Source organism: Crinia signifera, chromosome 3, assembly GCF_055691185.1.
Source record: "Crinia signifera chromosome 3, ASM5569118v1, whole genome shotgun sequence".
NCBI classification, from domain to species: domain Eukaryota; kingdom Metazoa; phylum Chordata; class Amphibia; order Anura; family Myobatrachidae; genus Crinia; species Crinia signifera.
In genome coordinates this window covers 149,300,888-149,325,573 of record NC_139219.1, presented here as the reverse complement: position 1 = coordinate 149,325,573, position 24,686 = coordinate 149,300,888, and the positions used below count along the sequence as shown (strand labels likewise).

General features: G+C 45.9%; 1 protein-coding gene across 24 annotated transcripts in view; it reads right to left on the bottom strand.

Moving 5' to 3' along the window:
• EPB41L2 (erythrocyte membrane protein band 4.1 like 2) overlaps positions 1–24,686 on the bottom strand; it is a 191,929-nt gene that overhangs the window by 84,994 nt on the left and 82,249 nt on the right. For all 24 annotated transcript variants that reach the window (XM_083176718.1, XM_083176720.1, XM_083176728.1 and 21 more), the window contains exon 6: positions 13,385–13,460. In XM_083176718.1, the coding sequence (XP_083032844.1) occupies positions 13,385–13,460 (76 nt within the window). The remainder of the gene's footprint in view (positions 1–13,384; positions 13,461–24,686) is intronic.

The following is a 24,686-nucleotide window of genomic DNA, read 5'->3' as shown; positions in this document are numbered from 1 at the left end:
GTACATCTCTGCAAATTTGGCACTGAAATGATCAATGACCGGTCTGACTTTGAATAGCCGGTCAAAGGTGGGATCATCTCTGGGTGGGCACTGTGCATTATCGGTGTAATGTAAAAATTTAAGGATTATCTCAAAACGAGTCCGAGTCATGGCCATACGGTAAAGTGGGGTGCTGTACAGAACATCTGTACTCCAATATTGCCTAATTTCTGGCTTTTTTACTATGCCCATATGTAACACCAGACCCCAAAACGTCATCATCTCTACTGCATCTACAGGGGTCCACCTAGCAAATGATGACGTGGGGTTTTGAGCAATAAACTGCTGGGCATATAAATTACTTTGGTCCACCATTAAATTTATAAAATAATCAGAGAAAAATAATTTGAAAAAGTCAATTTCTCTGAGACCTGTTGAATCAAATTGGATTCCTGGGATGGCCAAAAACTCAGGAACCTGGGGCTCAAAATTGTCTGGTGGTGGGGTCCATACGGGATCAATCATTTGGGGGGGGTCTCAGCTGCTCTACGGGGGCGTCTTTGAGGGGGTCCCTCATCACTAGAGGAGGAAGAGGAGCTTAAGACGAATCCTTCAAATTCCCCGCTTGCATCACTGGCTGTGTCAGAGTCAGAGGCAAGCATGGCATATGCCTCCTCCGCTGAATACATTCTTCTGGATGACTGGGATGACATTTGGGATGACATTTGGGATGCCATTTTTATTTTTGTGTTTCTGTAAGTGTAATGTTTCAACACGTGTATAGTGTTGGGGGGGTACAAACTTTATTTCAACACGGGGGGTATGTAGTGTGTAGTGTGTATGTAGTGCAGAAAAAAAAATACTTTATACAGGAATTTGATCCCAATAAAAAAAATAAAAAATTGAAGGGGTTAAAAAAAAAAAAAAAAAGGTCCCGCGCCAAAAATTGAGCACAGATGTTGGTCAGTAACGTCCGTCACTGAACAGCGCTCAAAGGCAACAGGTGCAAAAACAATTTAAACAAAAAAAAAATACCACAGCACTCTCCAAAAAAAAAACAATTTAAAAAAACTGCAGAAAAAAAAATGATATCAACCCTGTGCCAAAAATGCTGTTCAGTGATGTACGTCACTGATCAACGGCCACAGGACACCCACAAAAGCAACGTGGGTGTAATAAACCACAGCACTCTCCAAAAAAAAAAAAACAATTTAAAAAAACTGCAGGAAAAAAATGATATCAACCCTGTGCCAAAAATGCTGTTCAGTGATGTACGTCACTGATCAGCGGCCACAGGACACCCACAAAAGCAACGTGGGTGTAAAAACAAAACCCCACTGCAATCCCCCCCCCAAAAAAAAAACTGCAGATCAGTGATGCAGTGATGCGACACTGATTAGCAGTGAGGGGCAGCAGGCAGACAACTGTGGGTGCAACCTGACAGGGTATATATAAAAAAAAAAACCCTGGACCCCCAAAAAGTTGCTGATCAGTTAATTAATTTAAACTGATCAGCACAAAAGGGGGGGCAGCAGTCAGTTGCACAGGCAGCACAACCTTTGGTGCAACTGACAGGTATATATATAAAAAAAAAACCCAAAAAGTTGCTGATCAGCACAGATATACTGATCAGCACAAAAGGGGTGCAGCAGACACAAAATATAGCACTCTCTGTCACTCTGTCACTATCTCTCACGATCTGTGACTCTATGACACTGATCCAGGAAGCATCCAACTGCTGGCAGCACGCTACCAGCGGTGATCAGGTAAGTATCAGGCAAGGTTCAGGTATGTATATCACGACAGAGTGGCCGGTGACCGCTCTGCACGCAATTCCAGACCGGAATGGCGTCTGCAGCGCAGTCACCGTTAGTTTAAATGGCGCGCCTTGGCTGTGATTGGTCCGTCGGTCCGACGGACCAATCACAGCCTTGGGGGTAGGTGGGGTGAGGTGTCGTCGTCACCGATGACCCCCTCATGCCCCCTCACACCCGGCGGTGATTGACACCTGTGTTACCGAGCGTCTGATTCGCCGGTAACACAGGAAAACGCTGCGAATGGCTGTTCACATTGAACAGCCAATCACAGCGATCGCCGACGGGGGGGCGACAGCAGACATCGTCCCTCTGTCACTGCATCTCGAGACGCAGTGGCACTTTGAAGTCATGACGTATATATACGTCATGTGTTGGGAAGTACATCCCGGCCAGGACGTATATATACGTCAAATGTCGGGAAGGGGTTAATGGTAGTGGCCTCTTTTAGCTGAATAATGAGCATTGCCACACTGATTTCAAGAATGGTCTGAGGAACATGACAAAGAATTTAAGGTATTGACGGCCTCCAAAGTCCCGAGACCTCACTCTAATAAAGTATCTGTGGGATGTGCTGGAAAAATAAACCTGAGACTTGGAGGCCCCATCAAGCATCTTACAGGCCTGAAAGGATGATGCTACCAATATCTTAATGCCAGATGCCTTAGGACAGCTTAAGAGGTCATGTGGGCCCATTATTCAATGGGTCACAGCTGTTTTGCAACCACAAGGGGACCCCCACAATATAAAAGACAGATGATTTCAAAGTTATGGCTGAACAGTGTATAACAGTAACTCATCACTAGTCCAGTGGTTACAATACAATACTTATGCGGTGTCATAAATGTTCATAAAATAATCATAAAAGAAACCTGTAATGCTGCTTGCAAGTCCATTTACATAATTAAGCTTTACAATTTCTGAACACAGTAGTTTATAAAATGTATAATAATTTGTAACAAGGTCATACTACCAGGTTAAGGTTAATTACAGCACAGTGCTCCAGAGAAACAGAATGGATGTAAATTTTAGCATTACGGTATTTTTATCGAATACACATTTATTGACATCAGCAAACGAATTTGACAGATGAAATTACATTGTAAAAAACACACCAGTACAGTGGTATGGTTTTCAGTTATGCAACATGTTACTCCAATCATTTGCATACTGTAGGCAATAAATTGTATGCAGCTGGAGAGACATCTTCTAGGAAACGATTAATTACAGATTATGTGATCTGTCCGAAGATATCAATAGAAAAAAAGTATTTTAAAATAAAAAATAGGACAGAAGGTTACAGAGACATAAGATGGGTATATTGAACGTTCATATCAGTCAAAATCTGCTATGCTGGTACTTTACAGGGAACTTCTGCGAGATAGATGAGCAATTACCAACAGAAAATGATGCAGGCAGTGCCTTCGGAGGTTAGCCACTCTTACGTGAAAAAATATAATTCGTAAATGACTTGAATGTGGCTGCAGAGATCAATGGAGAACTAAAAACAGAAGAAATACCAGACACTAATCCTATCTGAATTTTAAACAAAAATGTTGAGAACAACCCAATGAAATAGAATTTAAGTACAGAACATTTTTAGCCAGTAAATGCTTGTTCATGTGTGAGTTAGACATGGCAGAGGTTAGGTAGCAGATATTGGGGGGTATTCAAACTGTACTGATATTTCCCGACAGGTGAAATAGTCACCCATCACGGATTGAATACCCCCCTAAACTTTAACATAGAAAAAACTTCCACTAAAAAATAAAATAAATGTAGTGGAGGGGCGACTGGTATCCAATGCACCTCAACATAGATTATGTACATCAAGACTAAAGAAACAAACCTGTAACACAAAGTAGATCCAATGGTAGTATTAAGTTAGTTAGTTAATATTAGTGAACAATCACCCTGTCTATCTTAGCTATCGCATAGCTTGGCTTCAAAAATAAATATAATCAACTCCACCTTGGAGATCCTTTCTTGAATGGCAATAGTCCATTATTAAGGACTACATAAAGCATGGCATATTCCACAGCTCAAATGCCACCCTTTTTCTTATTTAACATATAATCTGAGTTTAAGATGGGAATCACAAGTTATTATTTTACTTAATGGGACAGAGAATTACTAGCGTTTGGCTTCCTCGACACATAATTTATAAGTTGACACTGTTGTTAATAGAGGCTGTGGCACAGAATCCAAAGCTTAAAATCTTTTCCTCTAGCTTACACGCCCAGAATTACTTGTACAATTTGAACAAGAATACAAGTGCTGATAACCGCATCATCTGAACCATTACAGAGTATTGACCAATGCGTTTGGTCCTTCATATCAGGACTTCCTCATAGGATGTGGTTATCAGAATTGTTTCTTGTTCAAACTGTACTAGTCATTACCTGTCCTTTTAGTTATATTTATTTATTTATTTACAAAATATTGCACTATAAAACCAAAAATAACTTCCCATAGGAATAGATTCTTAATGTGGAGTTTCTGGAATATGCAAAGGACAGCAGGAACCCATCTACAAAAGGTTACATCTATCTTCATGATCTCTGGTCCTGTGAATGTATATCACAGTACATAATATTTTTCACAATCCATAAATCCATGTTTTTGGAGCTCTGTTTTTGAGAGATTATACTTTTTTTATGCATCACTTGTACCTGTGTTCCACATTTCCGGTTGAGTCTTGGAATGTGAAGAAAGAGGAGCAGGCAGAAAAAAAAACACAGCTACTAGCTTGATTTACTCATTTTGGTACACTTATATAAAGTTGTTCAAAGACAGTTAGGTACTTGTTTCCTAGCACGGCCACACCGATTTCCATCGGGGCGGTCGTGTTGGAAAAATCGCGTCGGTCGCATCGCATGCGACCAAATCGCATGCGATGCGACCGACGCGATTTTTTAATTGAATGAAATGTGAATAGGTTCCCTGGGACCCGATTTTACATTACATTCAATGTAAAATATTCCCTACACCCCCAATTTGACACCCTCAACGCCACCCCACGATTGACGTGAACCCGATGCGTGGCGAGCGCGTCCTCCGACCTTTTCATTCCCCTACTATCCACGTCGGCGTGGAGCGTAGCTAGCCCCGCGAGGCGACGCATATTACTTCACAGGTATACGTGTGCGCTCGCCACGCTTCGGGCTCGGTGGCTCGCTGCGCTCGCCACACTTTATATTCTCAACTCCACACCGACGTGGATAGTAGGGGAAGGAAAATGTCGGAGGACGCGCACCTCCGCCCCTCGCGGGCTCACTGCGCTCGCCACGCTTCGGGTTCGCGTCAATCGTGGAGTGACGACGGGGCCATATACAATGTGAAATGGGTCATATTGGCCCATTTCACATTGTTTCCTATGTGAGATGGACTTAATCAAGTCCATCTCATCTTGTGCCATTATAATGGCACAAGACCGACGCGATTCTCCCGATTTCAATGTTAAAAATAATTTTAACATTGACGCCTATGGGGAAATTGCGGGCATCTCGTCGGTCGCGTCTGGGGCCATGTTAATGGCGGCGACCGACGCGATGCCTTCGATTTAGGCTTTGACGGCTAAATGGACCTGATTTCAAAGGAAATCGGGTCCATATCGGGCATCGTGTACCTTAACTTTAAAGGTACACGATGCCCGCGATTGTGGCCGTGGTAAGAAACAAGTACCGACAGTTACTTTGAGCACTGAAGGCATGGTGTTTTAACTGGATTAAATATTTGCCTTGGACTTTTGGAATAGAAGTCCAATTGACAACTCTTTTAGTAGCCATGTCCCTATAGATCAGGGGTGGGGAACCTTTTTTGTGCCAAGGGCCATTTGTATGGGGGGAAAAAAAAAATCCTTCGGGGAGCCATATGTAAAAATTTCTCTTACAAATTGTGCTGTTGCAGCTGTCCCACGCTCCAGCGGCTGCCGCTGAATAGGACTGACAGTCTCCAGCTGCTGTTGATTAAGAGGAATCTCGCGAGAACTACCAACCTCTCATGAGAATTCCCCTGTACTTGACTCCCGGCAAAGCCACCGGGTGGCTGGGCGGGCCACTCAGGGCCTGAGGTTCCCCACTCCTGCTATAGATTGTAAGCTTTCAGCAGGGCCCTCTTACCTCCAAGTCTGTCTGTTGTTACCTAGTTTGTTTTATGTCTGTTTACAACTGTAACGGAATCTGCTGCGCTATATAAGAAACTGTTAATAAAATTAATAATTTGTTGGAACATAATTTAATGACAGAACTTGTAAATTATCCACAGGTCACTAAGTGTGTAGTACAGAGTCCTATAAAAAGGTATAAATGCTTCTGACCAGTTTCCTGTTAAACTGTAGATCAGGTAGCATTGCATTGTATTTGGACCTTGACACAATAAACCAAAACAAATTCAGGTTAGAGTTAGAGTTATATAATTTATATTGTTATAAAGTGCAGACTACCAGATTCATTTTGAGGTATTAAGATCAAAATTGGAGGAGTAATGGTGCCCATACACTTGTGCTATCAGATGCGACTGCATCTTATGGTGAATGCATCTTATGCCCAAATGCTTATTTTCCCAGCACCCGAAGTTGCATGCCACCTGCGATGCCACATTGGGTGCTTGCGGTGTTGTGGAACAGACAGCAAGATGGCTGGCATGTGGTGATAAACAGTGGCGGTCGGCAGAATTTGAAAAAAAAAACAAAAACTGGACGGCCCTCTGGCTAGCTGAGAGAGCTCTCAAACAAATAAGAGGCCTCACATTTAGATGGCCACTGAGAGTTGTCTCTCAGCCAATCCCCCTGAGCTGCCCGATCTTTTGAAATTATTTTTAAAATCATGCCACCTGCCGCTAACTACTGCCACATGCCAGCCCTCATGTCGCCAACTCTGCTACACCGATGCCCACGCTCCTGACTGTCGCATGTGGTTTAAAACCACATGCGATCGCTTATGCAATTCAATAAACATTACATGCAGCACATAATATTTATCGACGTGACATTCGACCGGCAGGCCCACGCATTGTGTCGAAATTTAATAATTTTATACAATATCTCATAAGTATATGGGCAACATAAGGGTTTAGAAACGATACCTGTTAAACAACGTAGCCCATTCTCTTCAAAGGTTAAAGGGAAAAAAAATGGAAAATGCACACAGATGCAGTTTCAAAGACAGATGTGGGAGATAAAGGGATTTTTGTAAGAACTTACCGTTCGAATCCCTTTCTCTGATATGGTCCTGGTGACACAGCTCAACACTGGGATGTAGGAGGGTCCGAAGGAGCCAGGCACCTATCCTAAAGTTTTAGAGGGTAGGCTCCTCCCCTACTGCATCCCTGGACTCTTCAGTTCAATCTTTCAAAGCCACTGGAATACATTAACTCAGTACAAACGCCTGCACATATTATATGCACATTTTATAACAGAAACTGTTAACTTTTAACCATTTTAACATGAACATCATGAAACTTCTGGCATACTTACTGAGCGTAAGGGAGGGATCGCTGTGTCACCAGGACCATATCAGAGAAAGGGATTCGAACGGTAAGTTCTTACAAAAATCCCTTTTTCTCTTTCAATGGTCCTGGTGACACAGCTCAACACTGGGACGTTCCAGAGCCGGTCCTTTGGGAAGGTACGCTCAGGTCTGCAGCTCTCAGCACTGCTCGCCCGAATGATGCGTCCTCCGACGCGAACTCATGGAATCTATAGAATTTGGCAAATGTGTGAACAGATGACCAAGTGGCAGCTCTGCAAACCTGCTCAGCTGTGGCCCCATGTCGAACCGCCCAAGAGGTGGCAACTGACCTGGTGGTATGCGCATTTATTTTGGCCGGTACTGGTCTACCCACTTTGGTGTATGCAAAGGCTATCACAGACCGCAACCACCTAGCAATAGTCTGCTTAGATGCAGGCCAACCAATTTTGTGTACGTCATACAATACCAACAATGTGTCTTCCTGACACTCTTCACTCTGTCCACATATATGCGTAAGGCACGCACAACATCCAAAGTTCTCAACTTGTCCCTTTTCTTAGAACCCTCTGGGGGTTGAAACACAGGTAGAACTATCTCCTGATTTAAATGGAAGGTAGATACCACCTTCGGTAAAAACTGAGGCATTGTTCTTAAAACAGCCCTGTCATCATGAAAAATTAAGAAGGGAGATTTACATGACAAAGCTCCCAATTCTGAAACTCTTTTAGCAGATGCTACTGCTAACAAAAACACTAGCTTCCACGTAAGAAACTTAAAGTCAGCCGACCTTAAAGGTTCAAATGGTGCCTTTTGAAGGCATTCCAAAACCAGTGATAGATCCCAAGGTGCTACTGGTTGCTTGTATGGAGGTTTCAACCTGGATACTCCTTGTAAAAAGGTTTGAATTTCCGGCAAAATGGCTATCTTTTTCTGGAAATAGATGGACAAGGCCGAAATCTGCACCTTCAGTGACTGAAGGCTTAGACCCGATGAAAAACCATCTTGTAAGAATTCCATCATTCTTGATAGCTTAAAATGAGATGTATGAGCCTTTCTTCTCTCACACCATCGAATGTAAGTCTTCCAGACTCTATAATAATTTGCTGAAGATACAGCTTTCCTGGCTTTTATCATCGTCTGTACTACTGCCTCAGAAAACCCTTTTCTTTTCAAAATGGTGGTTTCAATAGCCAGGCCGTCAAAATCAATCGATCTGAATCCAGGTGATTGAATGGGCCTTGTCTTAGAAGGTCTGGTCTCAGAGGTAGACGCCATGAGTCCACAGACAACCTCTGAAGCCTCGAGTACCAGGACCTCCTTGGCCAATCTGGGGCCACTAAGATCACTGGAACCTTCTGCCCCTGTATTTTCCTCAGAAGTCTCGGTAACATTGGTACTGGTGGGAATGCATAAAGGAGATCTCCCTGCCAGTGAATAGTCATGGCATCCACTGCCTCCGCTAGTGGATCCCTTGTTCTGGCATAGAACCTGGGCACTTGACGGTTGACCCTGGATGCCATCAGGTCCACATCCGGAGTTCCCCACATCGAAGTGATCTGGTGAAACACCTGAGGGTGTAAGCTCCATTCCCCTTCCTTGAGCTCCTCCCTGCTCAGGAAGTCGGCTTCTATATTCTCTATTCCTGGAATGAATATAGCCGATACAGCTGGAACATTCTGTTCCGCCCATAGGAAGATTCTGGACACCTCCCACATGGCCAATTTGCTGCGTGTACCTCCCTGGTGATTCAGATACGCCACAGCTGTGGCATTGTCGGTCTGAATCCTCAAAGGGAGGTTCTGTAACCTGTCTCCCGCCAAGGAAATCACTTTCCAGACAGCTCTCAGCTCCAAGATGTTGATTGGTAACGCTGATTCCTCTGCCGTCCACAGGCCCTGAAGCCTGAGATCCAGGACTATTGCCCCCCAGCCCCTGAGACTGGCGTCGGTAGTTACTATCAACCAGTCCCAGGTCTGTAATGACCGACCCCACTGAAGGGAATCTACTTCTGTCCACCATTTCAAGGATTCTCGAGTGTCCGAAGACAGCACTATCATCTCGGATTTCATGGTCAAAGTGTTTCCTGACCAGGCTGACAAAATGTTCCATTGGAACCTCCGAGAGTGGAACCTGGCAAATTGAAGCGTCTCGAATGACGCCACCATCTTCCCCAGGAGCTTGAGGCACCTCCATACTGAAATGCTCTGAGCCCTGAGAATCTCCTGGACTAGGGTGACCAGATCCCTGGCCTTTACCTCCGGGAGGAATACCCGATGAAGATGGGTGTCCAGTATGACTCCCAAGAATTGGAGCCTTTGTGACGGTACCAACTGAGATTTTTGCAAATTTAAAATCCAGCCGTGAGCCTGCAAAAAACTGATGGCCTCTGCCAAGTGACTCTGCAGCATGGCTGCTGACTCTGCTTTGAACAGGAGATCGTCCAAATAGGGTATTACTGTGATTCCCCTGAGCCTCAGCACCGCCGCCATCACTGACATTATCTTTGTGAATACCCTTGGCGCGGTTGCTAGCCCAAAGGGTAACGCCCGGAATTGTAAATGCAGGTCTCCTATGGCAAACCTCAACAAGGTCTGATGCTCCGGGTGTATAGGGACGTGCAAATATGCGTCCTGGACATCCATGGACGCCAAAAATTCTCCCTGGTCCAGACTCAGGAGTACTGACCGTAGGGACTCCATTTTGAAATGGTCTACCCATAAATGAACATTTAGGGACTTCAAATTTAGTATTGGTCTGAAAGACCCGTCTGGTTTGGGCACCAGGAACAGCGTGGAGTAAAAGCCTTTCTTCCACTCTGCCCTGGGGACTGGTGTAACCACCCCTTTTTCCAAAAGGGAGTGAGCTGCTCTCACAAGAGCTGTACGAAGCCGTGCCTCCTTTGGTAAGGATGTGGGGATGAACCTCTTCGGAGGCGGCCCTCTGCAAGGGATTTTGTAACCCTGTGTTATAATATCTAACACCCAGGCATCCTGGCCTAGAGAAGCCCAAGCGTCCCTGAAGAGTGTGAGACGCCCCCCCACTTTTGTCACTGTCGGGCGAAGCCCCTGACAGTCATGCAGAGAGTTTATCCTCTCCTTTTGTGGCAGGCTTCTTGTGAAAAGAGCCAAATTTTGACTTTTGTGTCTTGCCTCTAGAGGACTGAAACCTTCCCCTGAAAGACTGTCCTCGAAAGGACGCACCACCTCTAGGGGAGGGCCGAAAGGACGGCTTAAAAGCAGAAAATCTGGACGTCTGCTTTGCTGAGGAGGCCGGCAGGAATGTACTTTTGCCGCCCGTGGCCTGCTTTATAATCTCCTCTAATTCGGTACCAAAAAGTACCTTTCCTTTGAAGGCTAATGTTTCCAGAGCCTTCTTGGACTCATTGTCTGCTTCCCAGGCTTTAAGCCAAAGCACTCTCCTGGCATTAATGGAGACTGTGGACACTCTGGTTGCCATTTTAATAGCTTCCTCCTCTGCTTCCACTGCATATTCTGCAGCTGCCTTAATCTTTTCTGCAAGCAGTAACGCACCAGGGTCAGCCTGCAGCATGGTGCATAATTCACCAGCCCACTCTATCATGGCCTTAGAGACCCAGGCTGAAGCAATAAGGGGCCGTAAGGTAAACCCCACCCCTTCAAAGATAGCCTTGAGGTTACCCTCCAGCTTTTTATCCACAGAATCTTTGAAAGCTGCACCGCCCTGTACTGGTAATACAGTAGCCTTGGACAAACGTGCCACTGAAGCGTCCACAACTGGGACCTTTTCCCAGAGCTCCGCATGAGACTCTGGCATGGGGTACAGACTAAGGAATCGCTTAGGCATCTGTAGCCTCTTATCAGGAGTTTTCCAAGCCCCTTCTAACAATTCCTGTAACCCCTCATCTGAAGGAAAAGTAACAGCCTCCTTCCGCTGTCGCTTAAAAACACCTTTAACAGGAGTCTTATCCTCCACAGACAGCTTTAAAGCCTGCTTCACAGCTACAATGAGATCCTCTATACCAGCAGCAGAGTTCTCTTCCACATCATCACCCTGATCCCAGGGGATGTCAGTATACTCTCCTTCCTCCTCATCTACCACAGTAGTCAAAGCATAAGACCTTCTAGGGGTCCCTGCCACATCATCCATTTTGTCCAGCATTTCACTGAACCTGTTGATCCCTTTAGCAGTATCCTGCATCACCTGAATCAGCGCAGGATCTGCCTGGGTAAGAGGCAAGGAGCCAGACGACTGCTGAGATGATGGCATAGGTCTCTGTGATTCTACCAGCCCATCACTCTGCCTGTCCAAAAGCTGCACCAAAGCGTTAACTGACCTGCCTAGGGCCCTGGCCCACGCAGGTTCCATCTGCTCTGCCCTATGGGGTTCACTGCCCATGGGTCTCACATCAGCGCAAGTAATACATAAGCCCCCCTTGGCCATCTGCTCAGGGACAAACTTTTGTGTGCAAACATTGCACGCGCTCAGTGCACTACGGGCTCCCTCCCCCAAAACCACAGCCTGATGCTCAGACATGATGCAAGTGATAAATGTATATCTATCAGTATACACAGTGCAAACAATGTACAAGCGTTTATACAGAGGCAATGCACCCAATCACTTATCTGTCTGTTGGTTTCAACTGCGGGGAAGCGATGCCCAGGAAATCCAAGTCACTCTGCCAGGATCAGTAAGCCAGCTCAGCTCCGCTGCAAGCGTTCTGAAAGGCGCCAAAGTCAGAGTGAAGGAAGAGACCACAGGTCCCTGCTGCTGCGGGGTCCGTGACCTTTTGGCGCCAACCACCCCCAGCCAGCCGCTCCTCAGGTAGGATTTCCTAGTTCCAGTGTCTCCCCCTCAACTGGGGATCACTTGGAACATGCCTGTCACAACGCTGCTGTCCTCTCATCTAGGAGCTCAGCGTGTAAGCTCCGCATAAAATGGCCGCCGCCATCACGGAGCGCCTGTCCCCCATGATCCCCACCTAAATGTGGAGCCGGTTTCAGGGTACTCCGGAGCCCAGGCAGCCTTTTGGAAAAGGCTATAAGCGCTGCACAGGGAGACCAGACAGTGTCTCCCCTGTGCACAGTGAGCTGACAGGACGCGCTTCTGTCAGCTCCTGCTGCGCTAGCAGTGTGAGGATTCACTATGAGAATCCTCACACTGTGCCTACCTAGCTAGGGTAAAAGTTAATAAAACAATAAAAATCCCCTAACTACTCTAATTCTTCGGCTGCTCCTGCAGCCCTTTAGAATAGCACCCACTCCAGTGGGCACCTAACACGAACTGAAGAGTCCAGGGATGCAGTAGGGGAGGAGCCTACCCTCTAAAACTTTAGGATAGGTGCCTGGCTCCTTCAGACCCTCCTACATCCCAGTGTTGAGCTGTGTCACCAGGACCATTGAAAGAGAAATTCCTTTATTATTTCTTGCAAAGGTTTCTTAACAAGTATTAAAAATATACATATAATAGGATTTTTTTAATTTGCCCAATTACAATTGAGCAATTAAATATACAATATTGCAGACTTTGTACAAAAATCCTGAAAGTCTGCATTTCAATTGCATCACCAATGCTTTATTTTATATACATCAGGGTGTCACATGGAGCCAAAATGATGAAAATTGCATCAGGATGTACAGTTAGGTTCAAAAATATTTGGAAACGAAGTAACATGCATTGGCAGAACTCGCATTTTAGAAGCAATAGAAAAGCTTCTTCCATTTTATTAGGGAAAGTTTAATGGATTTAAACGGTCGACAGTCATTAGGTAGACTACTATTGGACTCATGGTCAAGATTACAACGATCAACACAGAATATATGGCTGACCTGAGTTTCCACTGTTTTTGTTTTTTATATAATTTTTAGAACTTTTTCTTACTTTAACCTCTATGTAGACTATGATTGGGAACGGTAACCCGTGCTGAGTGCACAGCAAAGCAAGGCACCTGGCAGAGCACGGCAAGTGAAGCTACCCAAACAATGGACATGGTACACTAACTGGGTGTCCATTTGCTAAAAATTACAAAAACTGACACCCCAAAAACCTTTAAAAAAAAAAAAAATCTCAAATGGACCCTTTTCATTTTGAAAGACACAAGATAGGGAAAGGGATGGAGGGATTCATTAATTATATTACACTTACCTTGTGATGTCTTCAGTTAACTGAGAAGGATCCGGTGGATAGAACTTTACACTAAATGCAAATTGCCAAGGGGAGTCTAAAACGGAAAAATAAAATTATATTGAAATTAGTCATTTATTATGTCAACTACATTGTTCTGCTCTTCAAAATACTCCAAAAAGGAAAGTTGTTTTCTCAAGCAGTCACTGGTAAGTTTTTAGGCTAAAATTTTATGAGTTAGAGGAAAAAATAAATCCATTTTTGCTTACTCACACCCTTATACAAAATATTCTCTAAACAATGAAATAATTGACATACAATGAAACAAATGCTAGTTTGTGTTTTAAAATGGAACTGCATAAATAACTGCCAAATTTAAGTGTGAATATATAGGAATCCTTCAGTCTTGTACGGTTCACCTAGTGCTCTTTTATTTAAAAAAAAATTATGTTGCCATTTTTCCATTGTATGCTTAAAATCCAAGTTTTATAAATAAAAGTGCCCACAAAGCTTGTACAGGGAACATATCTCTGGGCAGGTCATTTATTGGTAACTGAGAACAGAAGCCATAGAAACTGGGGAAGCAGTTATCTCTGTCTGTTACATGTAGCACTAACCATAACCCACTGGCTGTTGCGCCAATGAACAACAGGTTAAGATGTTCAAGAAGCTAGGTTCCCACGTCAGAAATAGCGGCGGCAGATTGCATACCCCCCCCACCTTAGTGGTCTGTACTAAAGTATGTTTATTAGTTATTTAAATCGGCTATAACACCATTATCGAACGTAAAGACTTCCTTCCACCACAGAACAGAGAAAGGTGCAATACCTGATAAAACCATCTTTGATGGTTACAGAATTGTTTCACATTTTTACAATGTATAGAGAAGGGGCAGTTATGGTTTGGCAGTCGCAAATTGTTTATAATCAATTAAAATCACATTTGTTCTCTTACATACATTGAAACAATCAGATTAAAATCCATACGTAAAAAAAAATAAAAAATAAGATCAAAATCTATATAGATCATATTCTAGATCCCTTAGAAGTTACACGTTCCATTACAGTGACATGTCTAAATTTCTGCTATCTCAAGGCATAGCATTCATAAGTCAAATGTCCTGTTTGTCCAGAGGGGAAAAAGAGCTAGAGTAAGATTAAAAAAGGTACAATGTGAATTAAGGTTTGTGTATTCATAGATGTTAAGGTCAAATGCTCTTTGGAGCATTTAGTAAGTTATGTAATGAGTAAAATGTCAAGAATTTGTCCAGACAGCTCAATAAATAACATTAGAAGCATTCTCAAGTGGCAAGAATGCACTGCTCTAAAACAGTAAACAATCAATATGATTCATAGCCGACACGCTATAGAAAGAATGGTATACCCATCTTAAAGACAATACCCCACTGTTCCAGCTCTTAAATGTTCCACTCAAGGCTAAACAGAGAGCTAAAAAAGTATGAACGATAATATCATGATCAAAATAACAGCAGTATATACTGCAGTGTGTACCACATAGGGAAGGAGTGCGCGCCATGCGTTGCAAGCATGTGGGGAGGTCCAACGGGTATGGGGAATCATGTAGTGTCTGAAAGTCCTGTGGGTTATCTTAGAGGATGCACTAATTCAGAGTTTTAGGCCCCTTTCATACGCTCCGGCTCCTGCCAGGCGGCGAAACCCCACATGGCTAAGAAGCCACACAGATGTTTAGAATGGTGGGGATGGCCATAGCCCGGCAGCCGTCCCTTCCAGTGGTGACATCTGGCTGCAACCGGGCGGCCGGGCCGTGGCCATCCCGTGATAGTGTCCATTATTAACTACTGTGAACGGAATGGCTTTTGTCTGTGCAGGGGTTTCGCCACCTGGCAGGAGCCGGATCGTGTGAAAGGGGCCTTATGGCTATTGGGTGATGCAGTTTGTGCGCTTATTGTTGTTCAGGCCAAATGTTCAGCAACCATGTCCATGTTGTACAAGTGACAGTGACATTGTTTGGTCTATTAGTCAATAGGCTCTTTTAATATGCCAATCAGTAGGATACCTAGGGGTGTATATTCAATAGAGGTCGAAACTGCCGTTTTCGACAAGAATACATCAGAAGGGGTTCCGATCTATTCAAACAGATTTTTTTTTTCCGGCATGTCGAAAAGAGGAATTTGGTACCTACCGGTAATTCCGTTTCTCTGAATCCGCAGGGGACACTGGCGTTCACGCTGGGTAATAGAGGTGGATGGCTGGGAACTGGCACACTGTAACTTTAAACAGCTGGCTCCTCCCCTCTAGTACCCACAATCCCCAGTTAGGAAAATTGGAACGAGAGGAAGGACACCAGGCTTACCATTAAACTGTTCACAACATATATACAAACATATACATATATACAGACCACAACAACTGTACATTTGAGAACCATGACCAGCAGGCGACCAGAGTAGGGAGGGAGGCCAGTGTCCCCTGCGGATTCAGAGAAACGGAATTACCGGTAGGTACCAAATTCCTCTTTTCTCTATCATCCGGCAGGGGACACTGGCGTTCACGCTGGGGAGGTTCCAAAGATTCCCCCTTGGGCGGGAGAACTCGGAGGAGCCTGCAAAACCAACCGACCAAAATCCGCCGCTGAAGAGGCGAACGTGTCGAACCTATAAAACTTAATGAAGGTGTGAGAGGACGACCATGTAGCCGCTCTACATAGTTGAACTGAAGACGCGCCTCGACGCGCCGCCCACGAAGTACCCACCGAACGGGTGGAATGAGCTGTGATAGAGGGAGGCGGAGCCCTACCCTCAGCCAAATAGGCCTGCCTAATAGTGAGCTTGATCCATCGAGCTATGGTCTGCTTAGAGGCCGGCCAACCCCGTTTAAGGGCGTCGTACAAGACAAATAGGCCGTCTGATCTCCTCAATGACGCTGTTCTAGACACATAAACTCGCAAGGCTCGGACCACATCAAGGGAGACCGATTGCGGGTCGGAGTCCGTAAAGGCAGGGATGACAATCGGTTGATTCACATGGAATGAATTAACCACCTTAGGAAGAAAAGATGCTCTTGTACGAAGCTCCGCCCTGTCCGAATGAAAAACAAGAAAAGGTGGCCGGCAAGACAGGGCACCCAACTCTGAGACCCTCCTTGCCGAAGCCAGAGCCAATAGCATAACTGTCTTCCATGTCAAGAATTTTAAATCTACCTGCTCCAAGGGCTCAAAAGTATCGGACTGTAGGAAACGCAGAACTAAAGGCAGATCCCACGGTGGTGTAGGAGGAACGAAGGGGGGCTGGACTCTGGCCACCCCTTGTAAAAACGTCTTGATTTCTGGCAATGAGGCCAGCTTCTTCTGGAACAGGATGGACAGCGAAGAAACTTGCACCTTCAGGGAGGCTAGACGAAGTCCTGAGTCTAACCCCGACTGCAGAAATCGAAGTATCCTAGGCAGATGGAAACTCCTGAACGGATAACCCCGAGCGGAACACCAAGTGGAATACGCACGCCATATCCGATGATAATGCTTAGCAGACACCGGCTTACGGGCCGCCATCATCGTAGGGATTACTGACGCCGGTATCCCCTTCTTCCTTAAGATGTCTTCTTCAATAGCCATGCCGTTAAACGGAGAGGCTTCAGCGCCGGGTGCAGGAATGGTCCCTGCTGGAGGAGATCCGGCCTGTCCGGAAGTGTCCAAGGCTGGTCTATGAGCAGCGACTGAATCTCGGCGAACCAAGTGCGTCTGGGCCAGAACGGGGCAATCAACACGGCTCGGACCCCTTCCCTTCTTATCTTTTTGAGGATCCTTCCTAGAAGCGGAATCGGAGGAAACAGGTAGACGAAGTTGAAGGGCCACCGAACCTCCAGAGCGTCCACTGCCCAAGCTCCTTCGTCCCTTGTTCGTGAGACATAACGAGGAAGTTGATGGTTCTGCCTGGAGGCCATGAGGTCTATCTGAGGTAGACCCCATCTCCTGACCAGCTCCTGAAACACGTCGGGATGCAGAGACCACTCTCCCGGATGGAACTTCTGTCTGCTCAGAAAATCGGCCTCCCAATTGTCGACTCCTGGAAGGTATACTGCCGACAGAATCACTTCGTGTCTCTCCGCCCAGTCTAGGATCCTTGCGGCCTCCTTCATGGCGCCCCTGCTCTTGGTGCCTCCTTGTCTGTTGAGATACGCGACAGCCGTCGCGTTGTCCGACTGGACCTTGACTGTCTTGCCCTGAACAATGTCTGGAACAGCCAGTAGAGCGTTGTGAATCGCCCTGAGCTCCAGGATGTTTATGGGCAGACCTGTTTCCCACTGACTCCAGAGGCCTTGCAGTCGACGATCCAGAATGACTGCGCCCCAGCCTGTGAGACTTGCGTCTGTTGTCAGAACTAGCCAGTCCCATATGGCGAACCGGCGACCCTGAGTCAAATTCTGTCTGTGTAGCCACCACAGCAGTGATGACCTTGCTCGACTGGGTAGTTGTACCCTCCGATGTATGAACAGGTGAGACCCTGACCATTGACGAAGCAAGTCCAACTGAAGGGTTCGAGAGTGGAATCTCCCGAATTGAAGCGCCGGAAAGGCTGCCACCATCTTCCCTATCAGCCGAATGCAAAGTAGGATCTGAACTCTCTTGTGGAGTAGAATCTGACGCACCAACAACCGGATGGAGGCAATCTTGTCCTCTGGTAGGAATATTCTCTGTGCTCTGGTATCTAGCAACAGACCCAGGAATTGTAGGCGTTGGGACGGCACCAACGATGACTTTGGATAGTTCATTATCCACCCGTGCTGCGTCAGGAACAGAATTGTTTTGTGAGCATGCTCCTGCAGAAGAGACGGAGATGTTGCCTTTATCAGTAGGTCGTCCAAGTACGGCACAATATTGATGCCCTGAAGCCTCAGACAGGCTAGCAGGACTGACAATAGTTTCGTAAAAACTCGAGGGGCTGAGGATAGCCCGAACGGAAGGGCGCGGAATTGGAAATGCTCCAGACCAACAGCGAACCTGAGAAAAGATTGATGGTGAATCCATATAGGGACGTGGAGGTATGCGTCCTTTATGTCCAAAGAAAGCATGAACTCCTGAGGCTCCAGAGAGGCTATAACAGAGTGTACTGACTCCATCTTGAAAGGATGGTACTGGACGTACAAATTGAGTGCCTTGAGGTTTAAGATGGGTCTCGCGGATCCATCTGGCTTGGGAACCGTGAATAGATTTGAATAAAATCCTCTTTCCCTCTCCTCGAACGGCACCGGCATAATCACCCTGGATTTCAAGAGCTTCTCCATAGCGCCCTGTAACTGGATCCTCTTCTCTTGCTCGCGTGGCAGAGCAGTTGTGAAAAATCTTGAAGGTGGGGGACCCGCAAACTGAATCCTGTATCCGTCTGAAATGAGCAGACGGACCCAAGGATCCGACATGGTGGCAAGCCACTGTTGTCGAAACTCCAAAAGACGGGCCCCAACCTGGGAATCCCCCAGCATGGCTGGAGGATAGTCACGCTGCAGGCTTCTCCTGGGGCTTGGGCAACTGGGCCCTGGCCGCAGGCTGACCTCTTGCCTTTCCACGGGACCCACGAAAGGAAGAGGACGAACCTCTTCCCCTGCCGCGAAAGGACTGCTGCGGGCGAAAGGAATTGAACGAGGGCCCCGCGTACTGACGTCTCGCTGGTGGAGGAGCAGATGGCAGAAAAGCCGACTTACCTCCCGTGGCCTGGGAGATCCATTTATCCAGCTCCGGGCCGAACAGCATGTCTCCAGTAAACGGCAAGGCTTCTACCGCCTTCTTTGACTCCATGTCCGCTTGCCAGGACCGCAACCACAAGGCTCTTCTGGCGGCGATAGAGTTAGCCGATACCCTGGTAGCGACCGTCGTGATGTCCCTGGACGCGTCCGTAAGGAAATCCGCCGATTCCCGGATATGTTCTGCCAGAACCCTTAAATCCTGGCGGGGAACTCCTTCTTCCAGGCCCTGGATTAACTGTTCCGCCCATTTAGAAACAGCCTTACTTACCCAGGCTGATACCACTGCTGGACGCAGCTGCGTCCCAGACGCCACATAGATAGCTTTGAGTGTATTCTCCAGCTTCCTATCTGCAGGGTCCTTTAAAGTGGTAGCCCCCGGGACCGGCAGGGTAGTCTTCTTGGATAGACGCGAGAAAGACGCATCCACAGGTGGCGGCGTCACCCACTGCGCAAGTGCAGACGGCTGAAAAGGATATAATGAAAGGAACTTCCTCGGAACCTGGAACCTCTTATCCGGGTTCAACCATGCGGAATTCAGCTGCTCCTGTTTTGGAAAAGGAAAAACAACCAGCTGTTTAGGACGTACCTCAAAGAGCTCTAGATCCTGGGACACAGGCTCAGGCTCCTCAGGAAAATTAAGGACCCGCTTCACAGCAACTATCAGAGCCTCCACCCCAGCCGGGGCTGGTTCTGTATCCGTTGCCTGCGGAACCCCCTGGTCCTCATCCAAATCCGGGTCCAGGTCGTCACCCAAAAACACCGGATCATCTCCCGAATCATCAGAGTCGTGGTAATGTACCAACGGCCGTTTCGGACGCCTTTGCTGAATAGCAGGGGCAGACATCGAGGAAACAAACGAATCCATGGATCTGGTTAAAGAAGAGACCCACGCTGGCTGAGCCACCCTGGACTCCGCCAGTTCAGATGACAACTGCGACATAGCCCCCACCAATGAGGAAGCCCATGCAGGAGGCGCACTAGAAGGCTCAGGCTGACCCTGGGCTATACCCCGGCATGTCTCACACTTAGTAGCCTTGTCCGCAGATGTCTGAGAAAATTTTGCACCACAGGAGATGCAGCAAAAAGCCTTTTGGGAGGCTTTTGTGGACGCCTTGCCAGTCATTTTTGTCAATGCTCCCACACACACACACACACACAGATAACACAGGGGAGGTGTAGGAAACTAGGGACTGTAGGCACCAGAGGGAAGACAAAGCCTCCTTGTCAGCAATAACCCTCCCCCTTACACAGAGCTAAACAGCTATACCAAGGGGAATATAAAGGGTTAACAGTCCCACTGCTGTGTGCACCTAAAAGAAAAGGTGACAAGCAGAGTTGCGCTTTAGAATAGAGCTCGTCAGCACTATTCAGCACAGCATACATTATACAAACACTGCCCAAAGCCCCCCTCACCGCGGCATTATAAATTTAAAGATGGCGCCCGCCGCGTGCGGTACCGCGTCTGAGCCGCTCTGGCAGCGTTATGCCCGGCATGTCTCACAGTCTCCGCTGCCGCCTCCCGACCAGAGAGGGTTAAAACCCACAGCACTCGGCGGGAGAAGCGCTAGCCGGGGACACACGCGGCGCACACTGCCGGAGACCTAAACAGAACGCCCCGCTGAAGAGGTACTTACAATTAGCTGTCTTCACTGGAGCACACCTCCGGCAGCCAGGCAGTTGGTGTCTGACGGTCCCTTTGGTGGGGGACCGCAGGAACACAATGAGGCTGGCAGGCGTCTTTTATGATAGACCCTGACAGTCAGTGCTGGCTGAACCAGCGCGCCAACCTCTCAGTAAACTGAGATAAATTCCCTCAGCAGGGAAAAGCAAGAAAAAATGCCCAAAGAGATGTATTAAACAGGAGAGAACTCCTGCGTGGCCAGCTCCCGAGCACAATTTTTCTAACTGGGGATTGTGGGTACTAGAGGGGAGGAGCCAGCTGTTTAAAGTTACAGTGTGCCAGTTCCCAGCCATCCACCTCTATTACCCAGCGTGAACGCCAGTGTCCCCTGCCGGATGATAGAGAAATGTTGTTTCGACATGCCGAAAAGCAGGTGGATTGACGGAAGAGCCGATAATTCACCTGCTTTTGACAGAAACAGAGCCAAAACTGAAAGGTTTTGGCTGTGTTTCCATCATTCTCAATCCGGCATAACAAAATGTCGGATTGAGGCAGGGAGGACGGCGCCATGTGAGCAGCAGCAGCTTACACATCGCTGTCCTCCTGTACGCTGCAGCCCGCACCCTCACGCCGACTCCCGTACATACCCGCCGGGTGAGAGCAGCTCACCCGGCTCCATATAGGCTCCCTCTCAGGTTCCCACTGTTTCACGCCATCTCCCGCTGCCGCGCTCACCCCATCCGAGCGCTTGCCAGGGGAGTGTCAATCATCGGCCAAATCCGACATGTCGGAATGGATCCGGCATCAATTGAATATACTCACTAATCTCTATAAATTATAGATATGATAGAAGGCTAACCATCGTGGTTCTTCCGACATACAAATATTTGGCAACGTTTATTATGAATTATATTGCCTTGAGAGTTTATAGTTAATAGGGGACACTCTAAAGGAGCAGAGAGCATAACCAAGACTCTAAGGGGGTGATTTAATTGTTTTTGGCCCCCGGCATTTATCCCGCTTGTTGCACCTAAATCGGTCTAAAATAATGGTCACTGCACAAAAAGCAGTACTTGGATGCCCAAATTCCAGACTGCTCACCACCACAGTAGACAGTAAAAATGTGGGTGATTGTGGCATTAGCACCCAAAGTAACTAATGAAACAACTGAATCAACCCCCTAAAGGTGGTCATTGCTGGTTATTTCCTGTAGGAGAATACAGTGCTGCCTTTCGTAAAACATTCACCAAATGTGGGGCAGACCAAGCAAGGGAATCTCACCGTGTGTACACAGCATTACTTATGGTGTGTACACACTGTGAGATTCCCTTGCTATTCGACTACAATCTTTGCTAACTCTGTACTATTTACATACAATCAGCATTAGATTTGCACTATATAGTCATTGCTGCCCTGTCTATCTAGGTTTTGATTTGTGCTGTCACAGGAGTGTGCATCGGGATCGCAAGGTAAAAACCTGTGCGATCTGCATAGGATCTGCGTGCCATTTTCACTATATAGTCAAAATCTAATGTCAAATCTCACCATGTGTACACAGCATAATAGATAACTACCCTGTGTGGTGTACAGTATTATTAAACCTTATATTCTTCATAGAACACAATATCAAACTTTGCAAATGCATGCCAAATTATAAAAAAAAAAAAAATGTTTAAAATCCACGAAAATCGAATCATATTTAGTGAATTACTGAAATGATCAGCATGCAGTGTTTACGGTTACATTTCTTTCCCCAAAACACACTGCTATTTTAATTAGGTATTGAGAATGCTTTCAAAACCAAAACAATTAAGAAATGTGGCCTAACGGGATACCCAATGGCATTGGGCGAGATGAACATATACAGTAGTTACGGAGAAGGAAGATACAGAAGCTCAATGAACTAACTGATCAGGTAATCGGAAGGAAGAAGTGACCCTATTTCTCTCCCCCCCCCCCCCCCACCCCACCCCAGGAAACCATGAGGCAGATGTCCTGGTACTAGGCATAATTACTGATCTTAAGAAAAATGAGACTGAGGGTGAACTTAAAGTTTCAGTTGCTACTCAAGATATAAAGATTTTAGTCTATTGCTTTGAGAGACACAAACAAACATACTGTGACATTCTATAGATTATCCCAGTAATACAGAACAAAAGCAGATGGAGCTACATTCCCAAATGATGTAATCATTGCCTAGCTTGGAAAAAAAAAAAAAGACAGAGCAGATAAGATATTAAAGGAAACCACGTACAGGAAATTGCAGTCACTCAGGCACTAGGATACATGGACAACATAAGGACCATACATTTGTAGTATACAGGGCTCATTACAGAACAGACAAATTGGCAGAGGCCAATTATAGCAGCAGCTGAAAAGTGGCAATGTTTGTTCTCTACATTTCATTGAATGGCTTGCAGGTTTCGAGTCAAGCAAATATATATATATTTTTAATTTATCTGAAAGTGGAGAGAGAGAGAGAGAGAGAGAGAGAGAGAGAGAGAGAGAGAGAGAGAGAGAGAGAGAGAGAGAGAGAGAGAGAGAGAGAGAGAGAGAGAGAGAGAGAGAGAGAGAGAGAGAGATACACACACACACACACACACACAGGTTGAGTATCCCGTATCCGAATTATTTACGAAAACCATACATTACAGAAAGTGAAAAAAAAATTTTTTTTTTGTTAAAAACTCACTGGGGACAATTTGTAACAGCATTACTGAGGACATGATATGTAACTGGCACTATATATGTACAAGAACATGATTGCTTGGCATTCAAATTCAATATCTGAGATGTTTTTCATGTTCTTGAAACCTTGTTTTTTGAACAAATAAAATATATTTGTGTGCATTTCATGTGTTTGATATGTTTATACAACATAAATGCAAGATACTTCAAAATACATTATTGAAATATTAAAATATTCTGAAATACGGAATAATCCGTTATCCAAAATTCTCCTGGTCCCGAGCATTTTGGATACGGGATACTCAACCTGTATATATACACATATACATATACACACACACATTCAAAGCTTTAGATCAGGCATGTCCAACCTGCGGCCCTCCAGCTGTTGTGAAACTACACATCCAAGCATGCCATGCCATAGTATTGCTATTAGGGAATGCTGGCAAGGCATGCTGGGATGTGTAGTTTCACAACAGCTGGAGGGCCGCAGGTTGGACATGCCTGCTTTAGATGCACTGGACTAAGGAATACACTGAGTTTTAGCTTTAAAAGATTCACAGTAGAGCTCAGTGTCACACTTCATCCCTTCTTCTGTGAACCACATGATCCCAAAAGAAGGAATTTCAGTGTTTTTATTTTTCATCCACTGCAATATGAGCCTCTGCTCTTCCACCATTTCATGATGACAGAATTCAAGAATTTGCAGAGATCAACAGAGATTTGTATGCCTGTGGATCTGTTCCAGGTCTGTGAAGACCAACACACAGAACATGGATGTATCACTTCTTCAGAAAGCAACTGTATAAACAAAACATAATCTTTCCCAGAAATGCATCACTTAGATTATTAATTGGCGACAGAGTAGCCCTTAAAGTAAAATGAGAATACCACTAACGTAATATTCTTCATGTACTAACTGCAATTCCACTACAATTTTCTCTGAAAAAAAGTGTAGATGAACATTCAGCTCTAACAACAACAACCACAACAACCACCACCACAACAACCACCACCACCACAACTGTAGTGTTCATTCTATCAATCACTAGCTTTCAAAATCCATGTAGTTCCTCTTCCCTGACTGGGGTGTCGCTCTATGCTCTGGTAATTCTAGCACGTGTGGTCTGTATTGCAGCAGATATATGAAGACCAGACCTGTGCTAGAAGCAATACAGCTGAGGGACACCCTAGACAGGGAGGAGGAACTGCACAAGTTTTGAAACATGCAGAGTGCTAGAATGTACACCATACCTGCATAGGAGGGACACAGTGGGCAATATTCAATGTGGGAGGC